At 51.7% G+C, this 21,816-nt stretch overlaps 6 protein-coding genes across 6 annotated transcripts; 3 read left to right on the forward strand and 3 right to left on the reverse strand.

Annotated features, from left to right (window-relative positions):
• Positions 1-441: 441 nt before the first annotated feature.
• On the forward strand, positions 442-4,586 carry MgSCP160 (RNA-binding G protein effector of mating response pathway; the record flags this gene model as incomplete). Its single annotated transcript, XM_003852914.1, has 4 exons — positions 442-768; positions 877-1,128; positions 1,178-3,416; positions 3,470-4,586. 4 exons carry the CDS (start codon positions 460-462, stop codon positions 4,429-4,431), a joined length of 3,762 nt encoding a protein of 1,253 aa, XP_003852962.1.
• Positions 4,587-4,998: 412 nt separating this feature from the next.
• Positions 4,999-6,123, reverse strand: MYCGRDRAFT_92512 (uncharacterized protein; the record flags this gene model as incomplete). The annotated part of the gene is made up of 1 exon (XM_003853397.1): positions 4,999-6,123. The coding sequence occupies one exon, from the start codon at positions 6,121-6,123 to the stop codon at positions 4,999-5,001; it is 1,125 nt and encodes a 374-aa protein (XP_003853445.1).
• Positions 6,124-6,368: 245 nt separating this feature from the next.
• On the reverse strand, positions 6,369-9,512 carry MYCGRDRAFT_57932 (uncharacterized protein; the record flags this gene model as incomplete). The annotated part of the gene is made up of 2 exons (XM_003853396.1): positions 6,369-6,959; positions 7,245-9,512. The coding sequence occupies 2 exons, from the start codon at positions 9,510-9,512 to the stop codon at positions 6,423-6,425; spliced, it is 2,805 nt and encodes a 934-aa protein (XP_003853444.1).
• Positions 9,513-16,653: 7,141 nt separating this feature from the next.
• MYCGRDRAFT_41058 (uncharacterized protein) lies at positions 16,654-18,044 on the forward strand (the record flags this gene model as incomplete). The annotated part of the gene is made up of 3 exons (XM_003852915.1): positions 16,654-16,885; positions 16,942-17,349; positions 17,404-18,044. The coding sequence occupies 3 exons, from the start codon at positions 16,654-16,656 to the stop codon at positions 18,042-18,044; spliced, it is 1,281 nt and encodes a 426-aa protein (XP_003852963.1).
• Positions 18,045-18,750: 706 nt separating this feature from the next.
• Positions 18,751-19,938, forward strand: CDC2 (cell division control protein 2 serine/threonine protein kinase; the record flags this gene model as incomplete). The annotated part of the gene is made up of 3 exons (XM_003852916.1): positions 18,751-18,850; positions 18,907-19,270; positions 19,327-19,938. The coding sequence occupies 3 exons, from the start codon at positions 18,840-18,842 to the stop codon at positions 19,936-19,938; spliced, it is 987 nt and encodes a 328-aa protein (XP_003852964.1).
• Positions 19,939-20,359: 421 nt separating this feature from the next.
• MYCGRDRAFT_71048 (uncharacterized protein) lies at positions 20,360-21,525 on the reverse strand (the record flags this gene model as incomplete). Its single annotated transcript, XM_003853395.1, has 4 exons — positions 20,360-20,734; positions 20,792-21,121; positions 21,187-21,425; positions 21,481-21,525. 4 exons carry the CDS (start codon positions 21,482-21,484, stop codon positions 20,360-20,362), a joined length of 948 nt encoding a protein of 315 aa, XP_003853443.1.
• Between the last annotated feature and the right edge of the window lie 291 nt (positions 21,526-21,816).

A 21,816-nucleotide genomic window follows, 5' to 3' on the forward strand; every position in this document is an offset into this window, starting at 1 on the left:
CTACGCATCGCTATAATCACAAGACAATCAATATGCCACGAGCAGACGTGCATGAACAGATTCGCTGACATAAGAAAATGTGCGTGAACAACCTGAACCATTGCCAGGGCACATGCTACGAACCACCAACCAAACCCTGGGAGCTTGGACCCGCCATATTCTCGAGTCTCGACCTCGACTTTCTTTGACTTTCTTACCTCACCTCCACCTCTTTAATCCTCCATCACTCACACAAACTCGCCAGTGGTCACACAACACCGCTGCACGCTCCCGTTATCCACCACATCCACGATCTCACCCCGCCGATCCCGTATGAACTGCCTTTAGACGAATCACCAATCCCACTCCTGTCTTCCCGGCACTTCGATTGCTTTCTTCCTCCGGATTCCTGAAACCATGGCTACCGATACCAATGTTGGCAGCTCCAGCGCCGACGGCCTCTCCGCTGCCGAGCGTCTGATGCAAAAGCACGCTTCTGAAGAGACGCACAACCCCACCGTGGAGGAGGTGCCCGACGAGGACCTCGTGGCCCACCCGCCGCCCTCTGACATTCCCGCGGAGTCTGCTCCGGCTTCTGATGCGACACTGTCGAGCAAGGCTGCAGGCAAGCAGCCGATGCGTGAGCAGCCTGCCGCTCCGAAAAAGCCGGCTCTTGATACCCAGTCTGAGGAGTTGTTCCCTGCTCTGGGCGCCTCCAAGGCTCCGGCCAATGCTGCTCCGAGCATGTGGTCGAAGAAACCCGCTGCCGTGGGCAAGGCTGCCAACGGCGTGCCCAATGGCAACACCAATGGATCGGCTGCGACTTCTCGTGCGTCTTCCCGTGCATCCGCTCCCGTGTCTGGAATCGTCACACCTGGCTCTGGTGCTCCGTCACAGCGTGGCCCAACTCCACAGATGTCTCTCCCGGGTCGCTACTCTGAGCAGATCCAGCTCCACCCCTCGATGATGACTCCAAGAAATCAGCTGAAGAAGCCGGTGGCTGAGGTTCTGCGTGATATCAACAAGCGATCCAAGGCTACTATCGAAATGAAGTCTGGACCTGGCGGTGTCATTGTGTTCGAGGGCTCTGGTCCTGTGGACGCTGTTCGCATCGCTTTGAAGGAGGTCGCGAACCAGCTTTGTGCTAAGGTGAGAGTGTGTCCAACGATTAAATTCGAGCTCGATTAACAATTTCTAGCAAAACCTCAAGGTGCCCATCCCAATGAGCGTCCGTGGCAAGATCGTCGGCAAGCAGGGTGCTACTATCCAGGCCATTTCCAAGAAGACTGGTGCCAAGATCAATATTTCGAAGCAAGAGGCGGCAGAAATTCTCGAGGACGATGATATGGATGCGACAATCGATGTTCAGATCGAGGGAGACCCGTTTGCTGTTCAGATGGCGAAGCAGGACATCGAGAAGATCGTCAACGAGCACACATCCACGGCCAGTACTCGTTTGAAGCACATTCCCGCGGAGTACTACCCATTCTTGAACCAGCAGCTTGCTGGCTCCCAGGTCGGACAAAATGCGAAGATGCAGATCCCACAATACACCAACTGGCGCCAGCAGGCACCGGCTCAGAACCCAGCATCGTTTGCCCCCCAGGCTGGGCTTCCCATCTCGCTCTCCGGTGATCGCCAGGCTGTTGCAGAGCTCCGAGCGGAGATTGACCGCCAGGTCCAGCAATTGCAAAGGCAACTCATGCTTGAGCAAATGGCAGTCGAGCGTGGAAGACACCAGTTCATCTTCGGCAACAAGGGCACTTCGCTCAACGAGTTCGTCAAGGACACTGGCTGCTCTGTGATCTTGCCTCCGGACGACGACGAATCCGAAACCCTCTACATCGTTGGACCCTCTGATCGCATCGAGGAGGCCAAGGAACGGATCATGGATTTGGCGTCGAGCATGACCATGGCCAGCGCGGACATCTCCCGTCAATTTGCCAACGCCCCACGAGGCGCTCAGAACCACGCTCGTGATGTCACTCGCTACTTGCAGCAGCGCAAGGCTATTCAAGACATTGAGCGTGCGCACAACGCTAGCATCGTTCCCGACACTACGGGCGCGTGGAACATATACGCTCCGGACAACAAGACCGCCATGAAAGCTCGTGCCGACATCATGAGTCTGGTCGGAGGTCACCCACCAAGCCGATTCCAGCCTGTTGATGTCGATCCGTTCTATCACGCTCACATTCGCGAGCAGGCTGCCCGACAGATCCGCGACGACTATGGTGTTCGTGTCGTCATTCCCGACGAGTTTGACGAGTCGCCGATTCTCCTTGTCTACGAAGACCGCTCAGCATCGCCTGACTACCAGCTCCCAAGACAACCACCACAGCAGTCCGAGGTGCAGGCGTTCCAGCAGGCTCTTCAGCAAGCCCAGAAGCACATCCTCGGAATGCTGAGTGGTAACGCGGAGATCACCTCGCGCGAGGTTGAGGCTCCCGTGAAGTTCCACGACAAGATCCGTCGCCACGTTGACCGTCACCACCAGTCGTTGGGCGAGGGACAGATCCCGACTCAAGTCAGCTTCGGTGGTCCTCGTCAAGCCGCGCAAAGACGCAACCCAGGTCCGACCGTCAGTCTGCGCGGACCTCAGGACTCAGTCGACACGCTGATGCAAAGTCTGCTGGCCTTCATCGAGCAGGAGAAGCAGGATGAACTTGAGCGTGGCTTCACATTGACATTCGACTTCCCGCAACAACATGCAAACCATCTCATCGGACGCAAGGGCGAGAACATCAACCGTCTCCGCGAGGAGTTCGATGTCGACATTCAGCTGAACGACGGAAAGTGCGAGATCAAAGGTCCCGAGGCTAAAGCCAATGCTTGCAAGAAGCACATTTTGGAGATGGCGAAAAAGCTTGAAGACGAGACCACTCACCACCTCAACGTGCCAGCCCAATATCACAGGGAGCTGATCGGAGCACAAGGCGCCCAGGTCAACCGTCTGCAGGACCGCTACAACGTCCGCGTAAACTTCCCTCGCAACAAGCAGGGCAACGATGACGATGGCGATGAGGGCGGCTCGCGCCGCAAGGACCAGCAGCAGCCAAACGAGGTTATCATCAAGGGTCCCAGCAGGGGCGCCGATCAATGTCGCGACGAGCTTCTGAGCCTGCTCCAGTACGTCAAGGACAACTCACACACTGCTACCGTGTCCGTCGCACAAAATCAGCTGCCGTCATTGATCGGATCTGGAGGCAAGGAGATGGAGGCTCTGCGTCTCGAGACTGGCGCGCAGGTCGATGTTCCCAGCGCCCGTGATGCTGCTAGCGAGAACGGACGTGCAGAGATCAAGATCAAGGGCTCGAAGAAGGCCGTTGAAGATGCCAAGAAGATGATCGAGGAGAAAGCCAAAGTGTTTGACAACACCATCACTCGGAATCTCGAGGTTGAACGAAAGCACCACCGCCTCATCATCGGATCTGGGGGTAAGTCTGATATTGAACTGAAGCATTGTGTTGCTGTACTAATATAGTCACAGGCTCGAACCTGCGAAACATCATCCTCCAAGCTGGTGGCCCAGAGGAGCAGCGCCTTCACAACCGCATGATCCGCTTCCCCAAGACTGACGTCGAGGGCAACACCATTCGCGTGGAGGGTCAGAAGTCTGTCGTCGACAAGATCTGCTCTGCCATCGAAGCCCTTGTCAAGGACCAAGAGTCGCAGACCACTGAGAACATCGAAGTCAAGCCAGAGAAGCACCGTCTACTCATTGGCCGAGGAGGCGAGACTCGCCGTAACCTCGAGCAGCAATTCGGCGTCCAGATCAACGTCCCTCGCCAGACCGACACCGGCCCAAATCGTTCTCAGGTGCGGATCCAGGGTCAGGCCGAGAACGTCGAGAAGGCCAAGGCACACATCATCGAGCTCACCAAGGACCTCGAGGGCGAGACCGTCTCCATTCCCCGCCGCTTCCACCACGTCATCGCGGATAACGGGCAATTCTTCCGCCGTCTGCGCAACGACCACAAAGTCACCGTCGACCACGACGGCCAGCGCCCTCCACCAAAGACGACCGCTCCCACCCCAACCCGCGCCAACGGCGGCTCTATGCCTCTCATCACCGACGAGCCCGGCTCTAGCAGCCACTCCTGGGAATCGCACGATCTCAACTCCTCCACCGAAGAAGGCGACATCCCCTGGACTCTCTCCGGTGCCAGCCCTGAAGCCGTCGCTGGCGCGCGCGCCAAGCTTGAGAAGGCACTGGAGGAGGCCCAAAGGCAGGACACCATCGGCTTCCTCATCCTTCCGGACCCGCGTGCGTACCGACACGTCATCGGACCGGGCGGCAGTGAAATCAACCGCATTCGCAAGAAGACGGGCACGAAGATTCAGGTTCCACGGGATCAGCAGTCGGGCGAGGCGATTGAGATTGTGGGATCGAAGGCTGGGGTTGAGGAGGCGAGGGATGTGATTTTGGAGATTGTGCAGAATAATGCTTAGTGCAGAGGGAGAGTCGCATGTGGAGGTCGAATAAGATAATTGGATCGAGATAGTGTTGTTGCTGTTCCTGCCGCGAAAAAGGCGTGTAGATCAGATGTATCTTTAGATTGAGTGGACGTTTTAAAAGCGAAGAATGAGAATATTGTTTACTGTCACCGTCACTTGCAGTTGTCAAAAGCCACGAGTTGTGAATGAGTTTGTCATGCTTCGTTGATATCATACTTGATTGTTTGCAGCTTCCTTGCTTCTGCTGTGAATACTTCCGCCCATCTTCTGCTGCTGCTGTCTACTCTTGAAGCAGTCCGGTGGCCGCGTCCTCTTTGACCATGCTAAACTTGCTCGTACGTAACTCTTGCCATTTCGAAGCGTACTCGAAATTGATTGATGCGCGGAAAGTAATCGAAGAGGACAAAAGGACGTGCGCCTGCTATAATCAACTTGTGACTCTTCTCTGTCAGTGCCAGAGCTAGATCCAGCCAAATCTCCCAGCCTGGAGGATGCACTATCCCATGTCCGTACCCGACCTTTTGCTCAAAGCAACCACGTTCCGGAAGACTCCTTGAATCTCTAGTATCTCCGCTCCCTCCTCTGCTTGTAGACCTCCGTCCTCGGCTTCCTCACCGGGAACTCTCTAGGGTGACGGGCATGATCCGGAAACACCTTCGCACCACGACGAAAGCCACGTTGCCCACGAAGCGGCTTGCTCGCCCTGTGCGCGGCGTAGTTCTCCTCGCGCTGTTTGTGCCACAGCTCGACCTCTGCGCGAATTTCACGCTCCGGAACGGTAGTGCACATACCGAGGACGCTGTCGAGAATGGTGCGGCCCTTGAGGATGGCAGAGGTGGAACGGAAAGTGTCCATCTCTGGGTTGCTGATGTCGAATTTGGAGTCGTGGGTGATGTCGATGATTTCGATGCCGGAGGCTTCGGTGAGGTCGATCACCTCAGGCTTAGTGTTCGTCTTCGACCACGCTCGTAGTGCTTTCTGATCGTCCATGTCTCGGTTTTGAAGTGAGAGAAAGAATCCGAGAACTTGATTCGCGACTTTGCAGGTACTTACATCCTTCGCCACAAAGGCAGAGGCAATTTTTGCTGCCAGTGCAATCTTCGTGCGGCTGAGCGACCACTTGCGACCTGGATCGTAGTAGAGTTGCTGCAACAACCTCAGCTCGAGGTTGAAGCCTGAACCGGACCGCATGCCAGCCGCTTGCTCGATCGAAGGATACAACTTGTACAGTCCGTTGCTGATCAGAGCATCGAAGCTCGCGGTACGGGAGTCGCCCTTCACGACCACGCTGTCCATTGTCACGAACTCGGCGAGCCCGCGAGGTGTGCCATCTCTGTCTTTCTTGAGGGCAAGGCCTAGCCTTGCCGCGAAGGAAGCGACGGATTCGAATTGCAGAAGTCCGCCAGCTGGCGTACGAGAGGCTTTGACGTCGAGAAAAGCGATGCGGATATTGATTTCGCCTGCCGCTTGTCGCTTGTGGGCGAGTTGGAGCGCGAGGTGCAGTGAGATAGTCCAGAAGATGTAGGGGTTGTGCGGAGCAATTAGCTTGCCGGAGAGTGCGATGATGAGCTGCGCTTCGAGGGTCATGCCTGGTGCTGGACCGAAGATTGCAGAGGCGGGCTTGAACTCGAAGCGGTCGTTGAAGCCATTGGACTGATCTGAGTAGACTCGGAACAGGTACGCCATGATAGCGGAGGGGACCGATATTTGTTAGAGGTGATGCAAAGGCGTTCGTCGGTGAGCAATGAGAAGAAAAAGGTCAGATACTTGTACCGTTCGTGGTGAGGTAGCAGCGTCATGATATCTTCTTCACATGCATGCTTTAGCAGCTGAAAAGCGGCTGGAATTCACCTTGCCTCTCAGTTCTGGGGTGATGAAGCACCAAGAGCGGCGGCATCAGCGTGATCGCGGTGAAATGGCACATGCGTGAGCAAGGTGAATAGTTCAGTAGTCCAATAGGCGTGTTTTGTTGCTACTATCACATGTCAGTCGCTTTCCAACCAGTCAGGCTCAAGTTCGTCGTCTTCGGAATCACGAGATGGCAGAGAGTCTGCGTCGCTGCGACTGGCTGCTGCCTCATTGGCATTTTCATCCATAGCTTCGTCATTGTTCCTGCCGTTCAGAGCGACTTGAGCACCATGTCTCTTCTCCGCTGGCCGTGAACTGCTGGCTGGAGGCGCTATGCGTGAGGAACCCGCGGATGAGAGACCTCCCAAGGTCTCGGACACACCATTGTCGTTGATACCGTCAGCGTCGGCGTCTTCTTCTACAATAAATCCCCCGCCCTGACCATCCTCAAACGCGTGGTCAAAATTCGCATTGGTCGAGTGCGAGCTCTTCTGATTGCCCACGTCGGCATCCGGAAGGAAACCGCCGGTTGATCTCTGCTCGTCGTTGCCGTCAATAATGAACCCACCGCGTTGCCCGTCCTCGTCTTCTACGGGTCCAGTATGGTCCGCAGAAGCGGTTTCATCCTCGTGCGTAGAACCGGCCGCGTCGGGTAGGAAACCACCACCTAAATCCTGATTTCCAGTTTCCTCGGCGAAAAACCCTCCTTGCTGGTCGTCGTCATGTTCCGAGGTATGTTTTGCTGATCTTTCACCGTAGCCAGTCGGCTCAGTGTCGTGGTCAGTAACAAGGCTTCTGTCGTCTTCGCTGTCTTCATCGACGACCCTGCGCTTCTGTCGTGCAGCTTTGGGCTTTGCATTCAGTTCCCCCATTGAAAATTGCCCAGCAGTGGGCAAGACATCATCTTCAGCGGCCCCTAGAAAGAACCCTCCAGGCTGGCTATCACGGTCATCCATCACCCCATCAACGTTGACATCGTCAAGCTCTTCCTCGTCATCATTCTTCCCATCACCGTACGCACTGACTCGCTCTGCAATCCGCAGACCCACCAAGAAGCGTTTCCACTGCTGCAAAGCCATCAGACTGCGCGCACGAGACTCCTCTTCTACTTGAGCATCCTCGAAGCCATCAATTACTGCCTGCACAGCATCGGCGAACTGCTGAGCCACGATGATGCCTTCCACGATGGCTGTGCCATGGCGACCCTTGAATTGGAATCCGGTCACAGCCTCAGCATAGTCTACCTTGAGCAGCCGAGCGGCGTCTTTGGCCAAGCGATGGCGAACGTGTGCGCCTCCATACGGTACCATGGATGGGACGTATATGTCGAGGTTTCCATACGCATTCCTCGGTACTCTGCCTCTTTCGACAGGCGGTGGAACATACAGCTGCGTTTGATGCGGCGCGTAGAGAGCTGTAGTACTCGCAGGTCCGTCGCCATTAAGATCATCAATGTCGACTGAGCGTTGTCGTCTGGACCGTGCAGCAACATGCTTCAGAGGCTGCTCGCCTTCTTTGACTTCCCGACCACAGCGGTACCATTTGTCAGCGCTCTTGCAACTCAGCAGATCTTGTCTTCGATACACGGACTCCATTCTCGGCTTTGCAGCAGTTCCAGCGTTCACTTTCCCAACCTCGCGCATGGGATAGATCACCTCGTTGCGTTTCAAGTGTCGTTCCAGAGCGTAGTATGGATGGTCCTTGAAATCCAGTACATTGGCAGGCATACCTTCGCGGGCCTCCTTCTGTGCTAACTCGGCATCCTCGACCTGATCTCTATCGAGCAGTCCACCCCGTCGGCGAAAGATGCGCATAGCCTTTTTGAACCACTTTGCGCCTTCATGCGACGACTCCACTCGAAATCGGCGAGTCTTTGCATTGTATGCCTTGGCATAGCGTTTCGTCACATCGCGAGCAACGCCGGTATCTTCAACAGCAATGGCGTACGTAAGTTGGTTCAAGTCGTAGGAAGATGGTGGTTCCAGCTTGAAGGCTTTGTTGACGGTGTGAGTGACGATTGGATCCACGGGTAGCCACTTCTGCTGCGCCTTGTTGAATGCTTCAACCCAGTATACTGGGTATGAAAGCTTCTGCACCGGCTTCTCCCGTTTTGTCACTGGCGCTGCGTCCGACTTTGAAGCAAACGCAGGCCTTCCCAGCCGCCTCCGCACAGATGGGATCTTGCCTCTGCTTCCAGACCCTTTCACGGCAATATCTTCGGGATCGCTAGCAGACTGATCGGTGTTCGATGCCGTCGCAAACACTCGCTGCCTGACGGGTTTTCGTGGCGTCGCACCTTTGGGTACACTGCCGAAAGGCAGTGGCTGGAGCGAGCAGACTAGTCGAGTTTGAACTCCGACCGCACGAAGCAAAGCACAGAAGAGCTGATTGCCGGTGTCTTGAGAACCCTCCATAGCTTTGGCAGCTCGTATGAAATCAGATCTGTCCATGGGCTCGGCATATTCCCCCACGATATCAGCATCTTCTTCCACAATCCAATGTGACTTGCTGAGTCCTTGAGCAGTCACCCGAAATTCTGCTGTGAAAGAATCAATGGCCTGCTGAAGTCCGTCCACGAATGATCTGTTGCGCTGGAATTGAGAGAATTCCGCCTTAGGGTTCAGGTATGATATGGTCTTGGAAGTGAGTAGAGGACGTAGATGACGTTGTACGACGGCGTTGTTGCACCATGCGTTGAGATATTTGATGTGTCCTAGAAGACAAAGGACGTGTAGCTTGTGAACTATCAGTCGCTGAGCTTTTTCAGCAAATGTCGCAGGCTTCCTCCGGTTCGTTTGGCGCGATCGCTTTGAGATGTCCTCTGGCTTGATGGAGATGGCGAGGTCTTCGATGCCGTCTGCTTCGGAAGAGCTGGAGTACTTCTCTGCCTGGCTGAGGTCGACATCTTCGAACTGAAAGTCACTGACCTCAGATTCGGAGGAATCCTCGACAGTCTGCGGGTGCTTGGCATGGCTTGCTTCACTCCTGGGCTTGCTCACGACCTCGTTCTTTGCGGTCTTCGGCGCTTGCTTGGGACTCTTCTCCTGCGCGATCCTTCGTCTCTTCGTGGGCGGACTGACGTCGTCTGGGAAGCTCTCAACGTCAGCCTCGGCCAGCATGGACTGGAACACATCGGGAATGTCGTTATGACCTCCACGGGAGCGCGCGGATCGTCGAGGCGGAACAGCTTTGGGCCGATCTCTGCCTTTCCCTCTACTCGGGGCCATGGCTGAGCATATCGTTGATTGCTGATGTGTCTCAGTGAGGTGTTGATCAGCAATCGCACGGAAGCAACTCTTCCCAGCGCATGATGACGTCGGAGCTTTGTGAGGCTCGGCGGTCGGCTCAGCAGTACCGAAACGGGCCGTCCCTAGCCTCAACTCAAATCATAGCACGTCTCCACTCTCCAGCACGTTCGGGCTGTCGCCCCTAAGCTCTGTGCTCTGCAACAACGATTCAGCTCCATCCCAGCAACCACACCGATCGTCGAGTGGACCCCACGGAATCGTAACCTTCACCATCAGGATTCGCGCATAGCCCGCCAGATGATATCGCTGTGCGAGTGACCTCACGCAGATACTCAACAAGACTCGCCTCGGATGCAGGCACGCGGATCTTCGCGCAGCGCACGGGCATCGAGCCTCACACGAAGACAAGGACATTCGCGAGATCAGAAGCCGCAGCTATGTGCTCGCCCTGTGCAGAGCGCTATACATCGGGACGTTCTTCACGTAGGAGCAATTCCCTGGAGCGGAGCATGTGGCGAGACTCATTCGTGAGCTCTGAATCCATTCGACTCTCGCCTGGCTCATTGAAAGGTGAAATTGCTAAGGTCCTCTATTATGGACGGATACCTTGCGCATCAGGCGCCCTGCTCCTTCTCCCGGATCATCCTCTACGCGCATGGATTCGCCGTTCAACGCAATGAACGTGAATCATGCTCAAGGGAAGATCTTTCACCCATGGACTGAGCATCTTATAGATGCAAGCCCTGCAGGTCAGGATACAGCCATCTCTTCCCAATCGCACTGGACTGATGCATGCAGAATCTCATCAATACTTGCCATACCGCGCCCTGGACCCTGCTTGGACGGGAGACGACAGGGATGATAATCTTGGCTCGCATGTGTGCACTACGCGCGCACAGCACGTTGTCTGCTAATTTGCCTATCAATTTTACCCTGCATCTTTGCTACCTGTCCCAATGGGGATCTTCCCTCTCCTCGAAGCTGTAGCCCGGTAAAGGATTGGTTGACTTCGACCAACCGCAGAATGAAGGTTTCATAATGTCGCTTTCAGCCGTGCCAGCAAACACGACATGACTCTGTTGTTTGTTGAGGACACTTTTACGACCAAGACGCAGGTGACGATGCCTCGCGTACATCGGGGCCAAAGATCATTCGTCGCCGCGGGCGCGCTTCACATGTGTAGGGATGGGCGCCCACAATCCACACTATGGCCATACACGTGTATACCTACGCGGACGGTGTGTACTAAAGAATTGGTAGTAACCGTCTATAAGGGTAATAACTTACGCGTTACCTGTATTAGCATAGTATATCGCTGCATTATCGGTCCTTCTTATTGCCGCCGTTTAAAACGACGCTTCTACTGCACCTCTTATTATTTGTAACTGCTCTTACTACTCTTAAAGTCGACTAATCGAATTATAGTGTTTATAAGGCTCTAAATAGCTCGTAAGGTCTGTATTCGATAGAGCTATAACGGTAGTAATAACAGTATAATAGAAGGGTTGCTAGATCGTATATAGAAGGAGGCAGTCTCGGTAGAGTCGTTGTTAGTAATTAAAAGGATAGTAAGTCGCTGCTGCAATATTAAGTTAATTACTACTTCTTTATACCTCTAATTACTCTTAAACCTTCTATTTAATGCCTAACTAACGACGACGCTCTACAAAGAGGCGTATAAGGACTAAGGATAGCTACTAGCTTAAAGTTACTCGCGGCGTTCTTAAGGAGGGCAAGCGACACCCTAATGTCGTCTATATCTACTACAAGGACGAGTAGACTTCGAATAAACGAGGGCGTGTTATTAAGTATCTAAGAAGGTGTCCGTAGCTTCCGGAGCATCTATAGAAGTAGTATTAGTCGGAGCGAGTACTAGTTAATAAGGACGCTACTATAACTAGTTTCGAGACCGCGCCTTTAACTTTAAGCCCTTTACGCTACTGTTAGCGAGGTATGCTCTAGTATGCTAATGCTATAGATAAGAAGGAGTCTAAGGCTGCTATTAATAACTGCGGTTAGTAGATCTTTAGCGCCGGTCTACTATTAAGCACTGTAGAAGATCCTAGGTTTCTAAGGTTTTATAAGCGTCTACGTCCTTCCTTTACGCCGCCGTCGCGCAGAGCTCTTACCGGCACGATACTACTACGCTAGTACACCGCTATAAAGGCTACGATCGATAAAGCGATCCGGCGTAGTAACAACGTTACGTTAGTAACAGATAGATAGTCGAATCCGCGTAGTAAAGTAATTGTTAACTATCTCGTAGTAAGTTAATTAGTTAGTTTAGTATCGAAAATAAAGCCTACTAACTAACGTTTGTAGGTTACCTCTCGAGCGCTATATTTCCTTAGCTCCGTAGCTACGAAACTCGACTGCTATACCGGCGAGTATCTCGCTAACGGTCTCTTAGATGTAATCTAAGAATATCCTAGAAAAGTAGTTACGTTGTGCACTAATAATACCTTAAATATAAGGTCTATACGCTCGAGAGTATGTTAGACTTTCTTTAATGCTAAGTTACTTCTAATTCCGGTTTAGCGCTACTTAAATCCGGGGGCGGAAGGGGCGGCACGCTCTATCGATAAGCTATTAACTAATTAACTAACGCGCTAGTAGGTCGTAAGGCTACATCCTTAAATCGTTAGAATTAGCTACTATTCTTACAACTTTAACAACCTTATGCTCGACATTTATAAGGACGACGACATTACACTAGTATTCTACGGCATTAAGGAGGTAGCTAAGTACTTTAAGAATTATCCCTTCGTAGTTAAGACCCTCCGGCACATCGCTAATAGCCTAATTACTACCTTCTAGCTACCTAGCAAAACGCGCTAGTAGGGCAGACTAAACTACGCAAAAGCTATTAATAATAACCGCCGTTACCTTTAGACCCTTACTAACAACATAGATAAGTACAAGGCTATGCTGCTTAGACCTAGAGCCTTACTAGATGCACGAGAAGCGTAGCAGCGTATCTTTACTATCCTCGAGCAGCCGACCTTTTAGTCGGATTTAAAGAGCTACCTTAAACTAATAACACCCTTCCTTATAGTTACACTCGCATTAGAGACAGACCGGCTATCGCTCTTACGCGTCTACGGCTACTAGAAGATGCTCTTTAATATATTATTTAACACTAGCCTTATTAGTTAAGCTGTTATTAATAGTAAGCTCGAGCACCGATATAGATAGGCCTACTATCCCCTTATAGTTGTAGCCTACCTCGTAGACCCCTTAGTCCGTAACTATAAGGACTACCGCTTTATCCTTATTAATAACGAGACCCTCGACAGTCTGCGGCTATAGATCTACTAGTATTGCTACGACATCCTTACTATCGACAAGACCGCTAAGTTTAAGACGTTAGGGACTAATAAACGCATAGCTCTAACTAATAAACTAATAGTAGAGGTAGTAGCCGGCCTTACGCTTCTTTGCTTAAAGTAGGGACTATTTAGTAATAGGATAACCTAGCAGGCACACTACTAAATAACTCCCGTATAATAGTAGCAGAACTTCTTTTAAGACAGCTATCTAGCTCTAACAGCTCTCGCGCTGTTAGCACTATCTATTGCACTAACGACCGGCACCGCCGAGCGCAATTAGTTAGCCTATAGCTTTATTTATAACCTCCGCCGCAATAAGCTTACCTACGCTACCGTTAAGATACTTATGTATTTGTATTAGAACCTCCGTATATAACGTAAGCTTGCTTACAGCTCTAAGGGACTCGAAGACGACGAGGGGGACTAGTTTAATAGCCCTAAGGCTATTATTAATAGCGTATTTATATAGGACATTAGTAACGAGGCTTAAGGTAGAAGGAAGTGTAGAGGTTTATAACGTAGTAGATTGTATATACGTAACTAACTATTCCCCTTTAGGTTATCCTTCCTTACAACTACTATAGACTCTATAGTAGAATCTATAGTGTATATATACACTTTCCTTGGTCGGCGACGAGGAACACCTGTACGTGGTGCCGGCTACGAACCTGCGACGATACCGTCGTTGCAGAGCCAAGTTTCCTCCGGAGGATTGGAGAGGCCGTCGATCCCTCTTCCCTTACAACAACAACACGACCTAGAGGTACGCCTCCTATTGAAACACAAGCTACAGAACAACACGATTCGAACGCCTCTACGCTACAAACGCTACAAACAAGAAGAAGAAGAAGAGGCAGTCCACTCTGTCCTATACGCGCACCTCCTCGAAATCCGAATCGAAATCGCATGTCCCTTCTCTAGTAGAGACGTCGTTGCCCTCGAAAGGAAGCATACATGCACTTCAAAGAGCTAGAACAGTTAGTGGAATCTATAACTCTACGATTAACCTACGTAGCAGTATACGTTTAGAAGCGGCATACAGTTCCACAAAGGCATATTGAGGATAAGAGAAGGCAGCGAGTTGGACAGCTGCTTCTGCTTTTGTACTGCTTTTGCATAGCATTTTGCACTACTTTTGTACGGCATTTTGCACTGCTTTTGCACGGCATTTTGCACTGCTTTTGCACGGCATTTTGCACTGCTTCTGCACTGCATTTCGAATTTGCAGCGTGCGTGCGTGCGAAGCGGAAGGATCCGCTGAAAATTCTGCAAAAGCTTGGCGCGAAAATTCTGCAGCCCCGGCTGCACGACACTCGTTGGATTTCCTTTGTTTTGCGCTGCTTTTAAAGTCCTTCGGTAGATTCTGCTTTGCAGACTCTACCTTAGGCACGGGGTTTTCCCCTAAGGTTAAAGAATACCGAAAGAATTTGATTGTAAATAGATCTACTGCCTTGCGCGCAAGGCCGTCCTACATAGTCTTAGACTCCGAAAGGACGTAAATGGAACAAACAAACAAACAAACAAACAAACAATACACTTTCCTTACATCCGCGGTAGAAGAACATCCCTATATATATGCGCTACGCAGATCGGCAACCTATAGAGAACGGCCTAAGATTTGTAGCGGGTCTACTACGATAATATACGTCCGACGTATATATCGACTATCGGAGTTAAGGTCCGTTTATAGCTTCCGCGAGCTAAACACGATAACTATAGAGGGCCTTACGGATACTAATCGCGATTTATCTACATCTACTAAGTTATCGAGTCCCTTACTATTAGTATAAAGTAGAGAGGCAATCTTGTTTGTTTGTTTGTTTGTTTGTTTGTTCCATTTACGTCCTTTCGGAGTCTAAGACTATATAGGACGGCTTTGCTATAAAGGCAAAGCAGTAGATCTAGTTACAATTAGATTTTTCGGTATTCTTTAACCTTAGGGGAGACCCCGTACCTAAGGCAATGCTAAAGGACTTTAAACAAATGCGAGACAAAGGAAATCAAACGAGTGTTGCAGCCTAAGGCTGCAGAATTTTCGCGCTAAGCTTTTGTAGAATTTTTAGCGGATCCTTCCGCTTCGCACATACGCTGCAAATTCGAATGCAAAAGCAGTGCAAAATGCCGTGCAAAAGCAGTGCAAAATGCCGTACAAAAGCAGCTGTCTAACTCGCTGCCTTCTCTTGTCCTTAATACGCCTTTGTAGAACTATATGTCGCTTCTAAACGCATACAGCTACGCAGGTTAATCGCAGAGTTGTAGATTCTACCGACTGTTCTAGCTCTTTAAAGTGCTTCGGTTCGGATTTCGAGGAGGTGCGCGTATAGGGCAGAGTAGACTGCTTCTTTCTTCTTCTCGTTCGTAGCGTAGAGGGCTATTCGTTCGAATCGTGCTATTGTTCTGTTGTAGCTCGTGTTTCGAGGCGGATTTCGAGAAGGATTTCGGGCGGATTCGAGAGGTTTTCGAGGAGGTTTCTTCTAGACTGTCTTAGTTTCCCTTCTAAGGAAGGTACTTACGACGGCCACCGCGTGAAGGTGCAGTCTGTTCGGCCGTCGAGAGGCAATCTTGTATATATATGTAGCTATCTAAACAGGGTCTACATACTGTCCTTAGCTTCGGACTCTTTATATAATACTTATGTCTACAACCGTAGGAGAACTAATCTATTACTCGTAGACTAAGTCGCTATTAATATCTCTATGTACGTCGCTAGCAACTCCTCTCGCGCGAACTTACGTAGACGCATCGTACTATAACAAACATGCTATATATAATATCTAGGTGCTTATTTATCGTAGCTCTTACCGTTTAGCATCGTTAACGAAGCGTTATATCGGTATAAGAAAGTTTAAGCGGCTAAGGCTAGCGTCTCTTATATAGGTACGTTTAAGCATAATCGACCTTAGTCTTAGTGCCTTAGTCTACGCCTAGTTAGCGCGGATTCGACGCCTACTGTTCGTGGTCTAAGGGTCCGAACGCCGAATTTAGGAGATAGAGCGTAGCATTAGTATAGAATTTATACCTTAATAAAGCGTAGTATCGTTTCGGCCCTAAATACGAGAACGTAACAACGAAACTAGTTATTAAAAATCCGGCACTATAACTTTGTAGAGCCGAGTCTTACGATTCGAACGGTATATTAATTATTTAAATCCGACGTTAAACGAAAGCTATAATAGAGCTCGCGCAAATTCTTCGGAATTCTAATTTATTAGGCGAAAAATAGGAAAATGCGAGCTCTATTAGGGCACGCAAAACACACTTAAATTTTCTATGCGATACGCCGTTCGAATCGTAAGACTCGGCTCTACAAAGTTATAGTGCCGGATTTTTAAAAAAGGTCGTTGTTATTGCGCTGTCGCGTGCTGCACTGTATCTGCCAAAAGCCGCTCTTACGCCCTCAGACCCTCTTAGGCGAGGCGCTCGAAGAGGTTAGTGCTCGCCAAGAGGGTCTGTGCTTCTGAGACTAGATCGACCTGCAGCTAATACCGATTCAGCCATTACACTGCAAAGCATAACCTTCTGACGATCTCTTCATTCAACGATTCGGACATTCGACGAATCTACGCCCGGTGAGTGCGCATATTCCTACTTCGAAAGGAGGATTGCACATCTATCGACGATTATGAGTGGCGGCGCTGCCGGAACAACACAGTACGCAGCACTGTCGTAGGGGAACACGCAGGTTGTGAATATATAAAGGTAGGCAGATGTGCTCTCCTGCCCTAAAATCATTCTCACCATCACCCTTCTCCTTCCCTCCCGGAATTACTCCCCTCCATCTTCCACTCACAATGAAGACCGTATTCTCGGGGTTGGCTCTGCCTACCTTGGCTCTGGCACTCCCCCAAATATTGTCAGGTGCGAATTCGGGACAGAAGCTTGGTCTGCCCACGGTTGGCGGTCTCCTGAACGATGTATCCGGACTTCTTGGTTCCGTTGCATCATCGATCAACCCCGACAACAAGCGACCAGAGCCAGGTTACGAGTTCATTGCACCCGGTCCAAACGACAGCAGAGGTCCTTGTGAGTTCACGCATCGATGTTCAGCATCAACAGCTGGTGACTAACCGTCATGTTAGGCCCTGGCTTAAACCTCCTCGCCAACTATGGCTACTTGCCCCGTAACGGCCACGTCACGTCTAGCCAGGTTATCGAGGCTGTTGCACGCGGCTTCAACATGGGAGCGGACCTCGCAACGGTTCTCGCTGTGTTCGCTGTTCTGTCTGATGGCGATATCGAGACCCAGTCGTGGTGGCTGGGTGCAGGCCCGAACATCGTCGGCGGCCTGAACCGTCACTCCACCGTCGAGGCCGACATCTCTCCCAACAAAGAGGATTTCTACAATGGCTGCGGTGACAACCATCACATTTCTTCTCGCATCTTCAAGCAAAACGTGGAGTTTGTCAAGCAAGATCCAAACAAGGAGTTCAGCTACGATGTCATGCGACGACAGTACAGCGCCAATGCCGCCTTCTCGAAGCAATACAGTAAGCACTCCCCGCTATACATCCAGCATGGAATTGTCTCTAACAATTTAGTAGACCCATACCTTTACTACTTTCCATTCCCGTCAATTGTGTCGGTTGTGGCGTTCAATTTCTACCCCGAATACTTCTCCAACGGCACATACGGAGCAGGCGGAGTCGCCAACTACGAGTCCATCTCCAGCATTGTTGGCGCCAAGTATGACAAGAAGACAGGCGACTACGAATACGTCCCCGAGAGGTGGCCCGAGAACTGGTACCGCCGCGCCACCCCCTACGGTGCCGTCGAGGCCCTGACCGATGGCTTCACTCGCATCTACCCTGCCAACCCTGTGGCCATGGCCTTCGGGCAGATTGGAACCCCCAACCTCAATGCCACCACCCTACTCTGCAACGCGTTTCAGGGTCTCAACTCAATCACTCCTCTGGCCATTGCAGGTCAAAGCCGTGCTGCGCAAGCTAGCCTCACTTGGGCGCTTGGAAAGCTCATTGATGTCGGTCTTGATGGCACCACCCTCGGATGTCCAAAGACCACGATCAGCCAGAACTTCTACCCTGACGGCAAGGGTGGTCCGCTGCAGCCACCACCAGTTCAGACCAAGAACAATGGCAACAACGTCTACAACAAGGTGTACCACCGCACCGCGCCCAAGCAACCGATCTGTGACATTACCGCGCCCGCAGCGCCTGCATATTAAGATGGAACCACGAGATTGCGCCGAAGCAGCCCGTGTGCATAAGAGGTGGTGTGCAAGAGGTGGTTGTGCAAAAGGTGGTCTGATGATAAGATGATATGATCATGTTCTACGAGGTCGACAACTCTGGGTGAAGATTAATTGGCTCGTGTCAATGATCATGCCCATGTGCCTGCTTGAATTTTTCTAATGCGTGGATCGAGTGGCTTATCGCTCTGGGACCTGTGTGATAGATGTACATCTTACGAGCAATGAACATGATGACCTTGATCTGACTTTTACTGCAACACCTACGTGAGCATTGCTTTGCTAACTTGATTGCCTCCACCGTACGCTTGATAAGACGCTTCGCTCATTGTCTATACGATTTCCTGCACAAGCGACTTGTCATGATCACAGAGCCAACTAGCTAAGTCAATTGACTCTTCGTTTTGTCGATCCGTGATCCGTAATCAAGCGAGATCTTGAGTGGCCCGAGCAAACATTGGACTTGCCATTGTTGCGCCAATACAAGATCTCCTTCCTGCCCGGCATCTCCGAATGGATCCATGTCCAAAATGACGAAGTGATGGTAGAGGGTTTTCGTGTCAGACACGCGTCAATTTAAAGTGAAGTGAAGTGAAATCTGGCGCGCCACGCCACGTGCGGTGGGGTTCGCGAAGCAAAGATCCCGGTCTTGTTTGGTCAACAAAGTCCAATTCTCCTGCCAAACAACCTGACTCTTCTCTTCTTGTGCATGGACTCTTCGAAAATCTCTTCTAAATAACCATTCTCTCCAAAAGCACAGCGTCGCCCAGCATGGAGAACTAGTAAGTCGCTGAAGAGCGCCCGGCGGGACAAATACTGACATACGACCCCTCTACAGCCAGAAGATGGAAAAGGTCGGCGAGGGCACCTACGGAGTCGTCTACAAAGCGCGCGACCTCAGCACACCGGAGAATCGCATCGTCGCGCTGAAGAAGATCCGTCTCGAAGCGGAGGATGAAGGCGTTCCATCCACGGCCATTCGCGAGATCAGTCTGCTCAAGGAGATGCAACATCCGAATGTACTGCGCCTGCTCAACATCGTTCACGCCGACGGCCACAAGCTATACCTCGTCATGGAGTTTCTCGATCTGGATTTGAAAAAGTACATGGAGTCGCTGCCGGTGAGCCAGGGTGGTCGCGGCAAGCCGTTGCCGGAGGGTGTGTTGGAGGCCACAGGACATCTTGGGTTGGGAGCACAAATGGTATGATTGCGCAGTGGGAGAGCTGCGGGCATAACACACTTACTGACGACCAACAGGTCCGCAAATTCACCCTGCAGCTCCTCCAAGGCATCCGCTACTGCCACTCCCACCGCGTCCTCCACCGCGATCTCAAACCCCAAAACCTCCTCATCGACCGCGACGGCAACCTCAAAATCGGCGACTTCGGTCTCGCTCGCGCTTTCGGCGTTCCTCTCCGCACATACACCCACGAAGTCGTTACGCTGTGGTATCGCGCCCCGGAAATTCTGCTCGGAGGTCGGCAATACAGCACAGGCGTGGACATGTGGTCGATTGGGTGCATCTTCGCAGAGATGGCGACTCGCAAACCTCTGTTCCCTGGCGACTCGGAAATCGACGAGATTTTCAAGATCTTCCGCATCCTGGGTACACCGAACGAGCAGGACTGGCCAGGCGTTACGTCGTTCCCTGATTTCAAGTCGTCCTTCCCCAAGTGGGAGCGCAAGCAAGATGAGGAGATGGTCAATGCGGAGGGTGTCAAGATATTGGGCGATGAGGGTCTGATTCTGCTAGAGAGCTTGCTGGTATTCGATCCGGCCGGACGTATGAGCGCAAAGCAGGCGGTGCATCATCCATACTTTGACAACAACAATGGGCAGTTTGTGCTGGGGCCGCATGGGTACCAATGAAGGAACGAGATGGGAGAGGTGAACGTGGAATGAGCTTCATGGCGGATCGAAAGACATCAGAGACTGGGCGGGATTCAAGAGTCTGTTTCATACCATCTCCTCTGTTAGGTTACGGGCCGTCTGGATGATGGCAATGACTTGGGCAAACGGTCAAGAAAGGCGTTATAGGGTGCAAAGCAGGGCTATGGTATGCCGCGCCCACAACGGAGGCGAAAGGCACGGGAGTTTGGATGCGAATTGCTTCCTTGAGTTCAGATCACGCGATCAACAGAATAATCACTGCAAATTTTCCGTCTACCTCCCGTGCCTTCTCATCCAATGCGCTTTTTGCTCGTAAATCTATCATTGACCCAGTGCATGACACTCGTAATTCATCCCAATCTATCCCTTATCACAGCACCGCCTTTTCGTCCGACGGTAGTCAATACGCCTTCAGAATCTGGCCCGCCTCGAACGTGTCACCAGACTCCAGCTTCTGCCATCCATCGACAGTGCCCACCTCCACGCACACCATCGTCTTGTAGCCATCTTTCGGTTCGAAGTCGCTCATACCCTTCGACTTCTCGATCCAGGGGTTCCACACAACCGTGTCGGCGAGGTTGTCGCGGATGACGTCGAGGTGCGGCTTGCCGTCTTCCACCACGGAGGTGGTGTCCTGCTTGATTCCCTTGTAAACGCGGTCGACTTCGCCGGCAATGGAGATGTTGGCCGGGGACTGCTTGTGTTCGGTGGCATTGAGCATCTTGTCGATGTAGGTTTCACTTCCGAGGCCGGTGATTTGAGTGCGTGTGATGTCCTGATCGCCTGTTAGCTCATTGCACAGACTTGCGCTCCGAGGATGTACGGCACTCACGTTGATCAAAAAGTACGAGTGCAGTAAGAACTGAAACTCGAAGCTCTCCTTGCCCGAGTTGCTCACGTTCAACATCGTCTGCAGTCTCCCATCCTTGGACAGCGTGACGCTGTACACGAGTGCGAACTCATACGGCCATGCCTTCTTGTGCTCCTCGCTGAGGTTGTTGTGTGATAGACCGAAGTCGAGCTTGACACTGTCGTCGCCGCCCTTGGCCAGAGAGCCGGACTCGGAGGAGGACTTGCCCAGGTACTCCCAGGTCGAGTTGCGAGCGAAGCCATGTTGAGGGAGAGCGCTTGTAGCGTGGTCTTTCGGTGGAGGTCCGAATGCCTGTTGTCATTATCAGTTATGTCGCTCCGGCTGTCTTCGTCTCTTGCCATTGTCACGTCACATACTGGGAATACCACTGGTATTCCACCTCTCACTGGCTTGCTGCCATCCAGCTTCGCGGCGGTGCTGAGCCAAAGCCTCTCTTTCCCATTGGTCTTCCAGCTGATGACCGATGCACCGTAGAGAAGGACCTCGACAGAGTCGCCGGTTGGTAGTACAGCGACCACTCTACCCTTGTCGGCGTGTACAGAGGGTTGAGGACCGGTCGTCGAGGGCGAAAGGGCGGAGGGCTTGTTTGGACGATCTGATGATGAAGTCAATTGAATGCTAATGGTGTATCGTTTCTAAGGGGCACTCACCCATGATTGCGATATGTTCTCGTTTGTAAGTAAGGAGGAGACAGGATGAATTGTGTGTTGATAACAATGGCACGACCTGAGACATGATGTAAGGGAGAGAGCTGGGGAGCTTTCACAGCTTGGCCCCCACTTTGAATGGAAACCTGGAAGGTCTTTGAACGGGGCAGCCAATTGCCATCAATATTTGACGCGAATGCAACCCTGACTTTCAATGTCACTGGCCTAGACTTGACCTCACCTCCATACACTTTGGAGCACCGTCTCCGGCCAATGAATGGCCACCGCTGCACTGGGTCGCGGCCTCACTCACACGAGCAGGGTCAATCGATATTATTC

Source organism: Zymoseptoria tritici, chromosome 4 (assembly GCF_000219625.1).
Source record: "Zymoseptoria tritici IPO323 chromosome 4, whole genome shotgun sequence".
Classification (NCBI taxonomy): Eukaryota; Fungi; Ascomycota; class Dothideomycetes; order Mycosphaerellales; family Mycosphaerellaceae; genus Zymoseptoria; species Zymoseptoria tritici.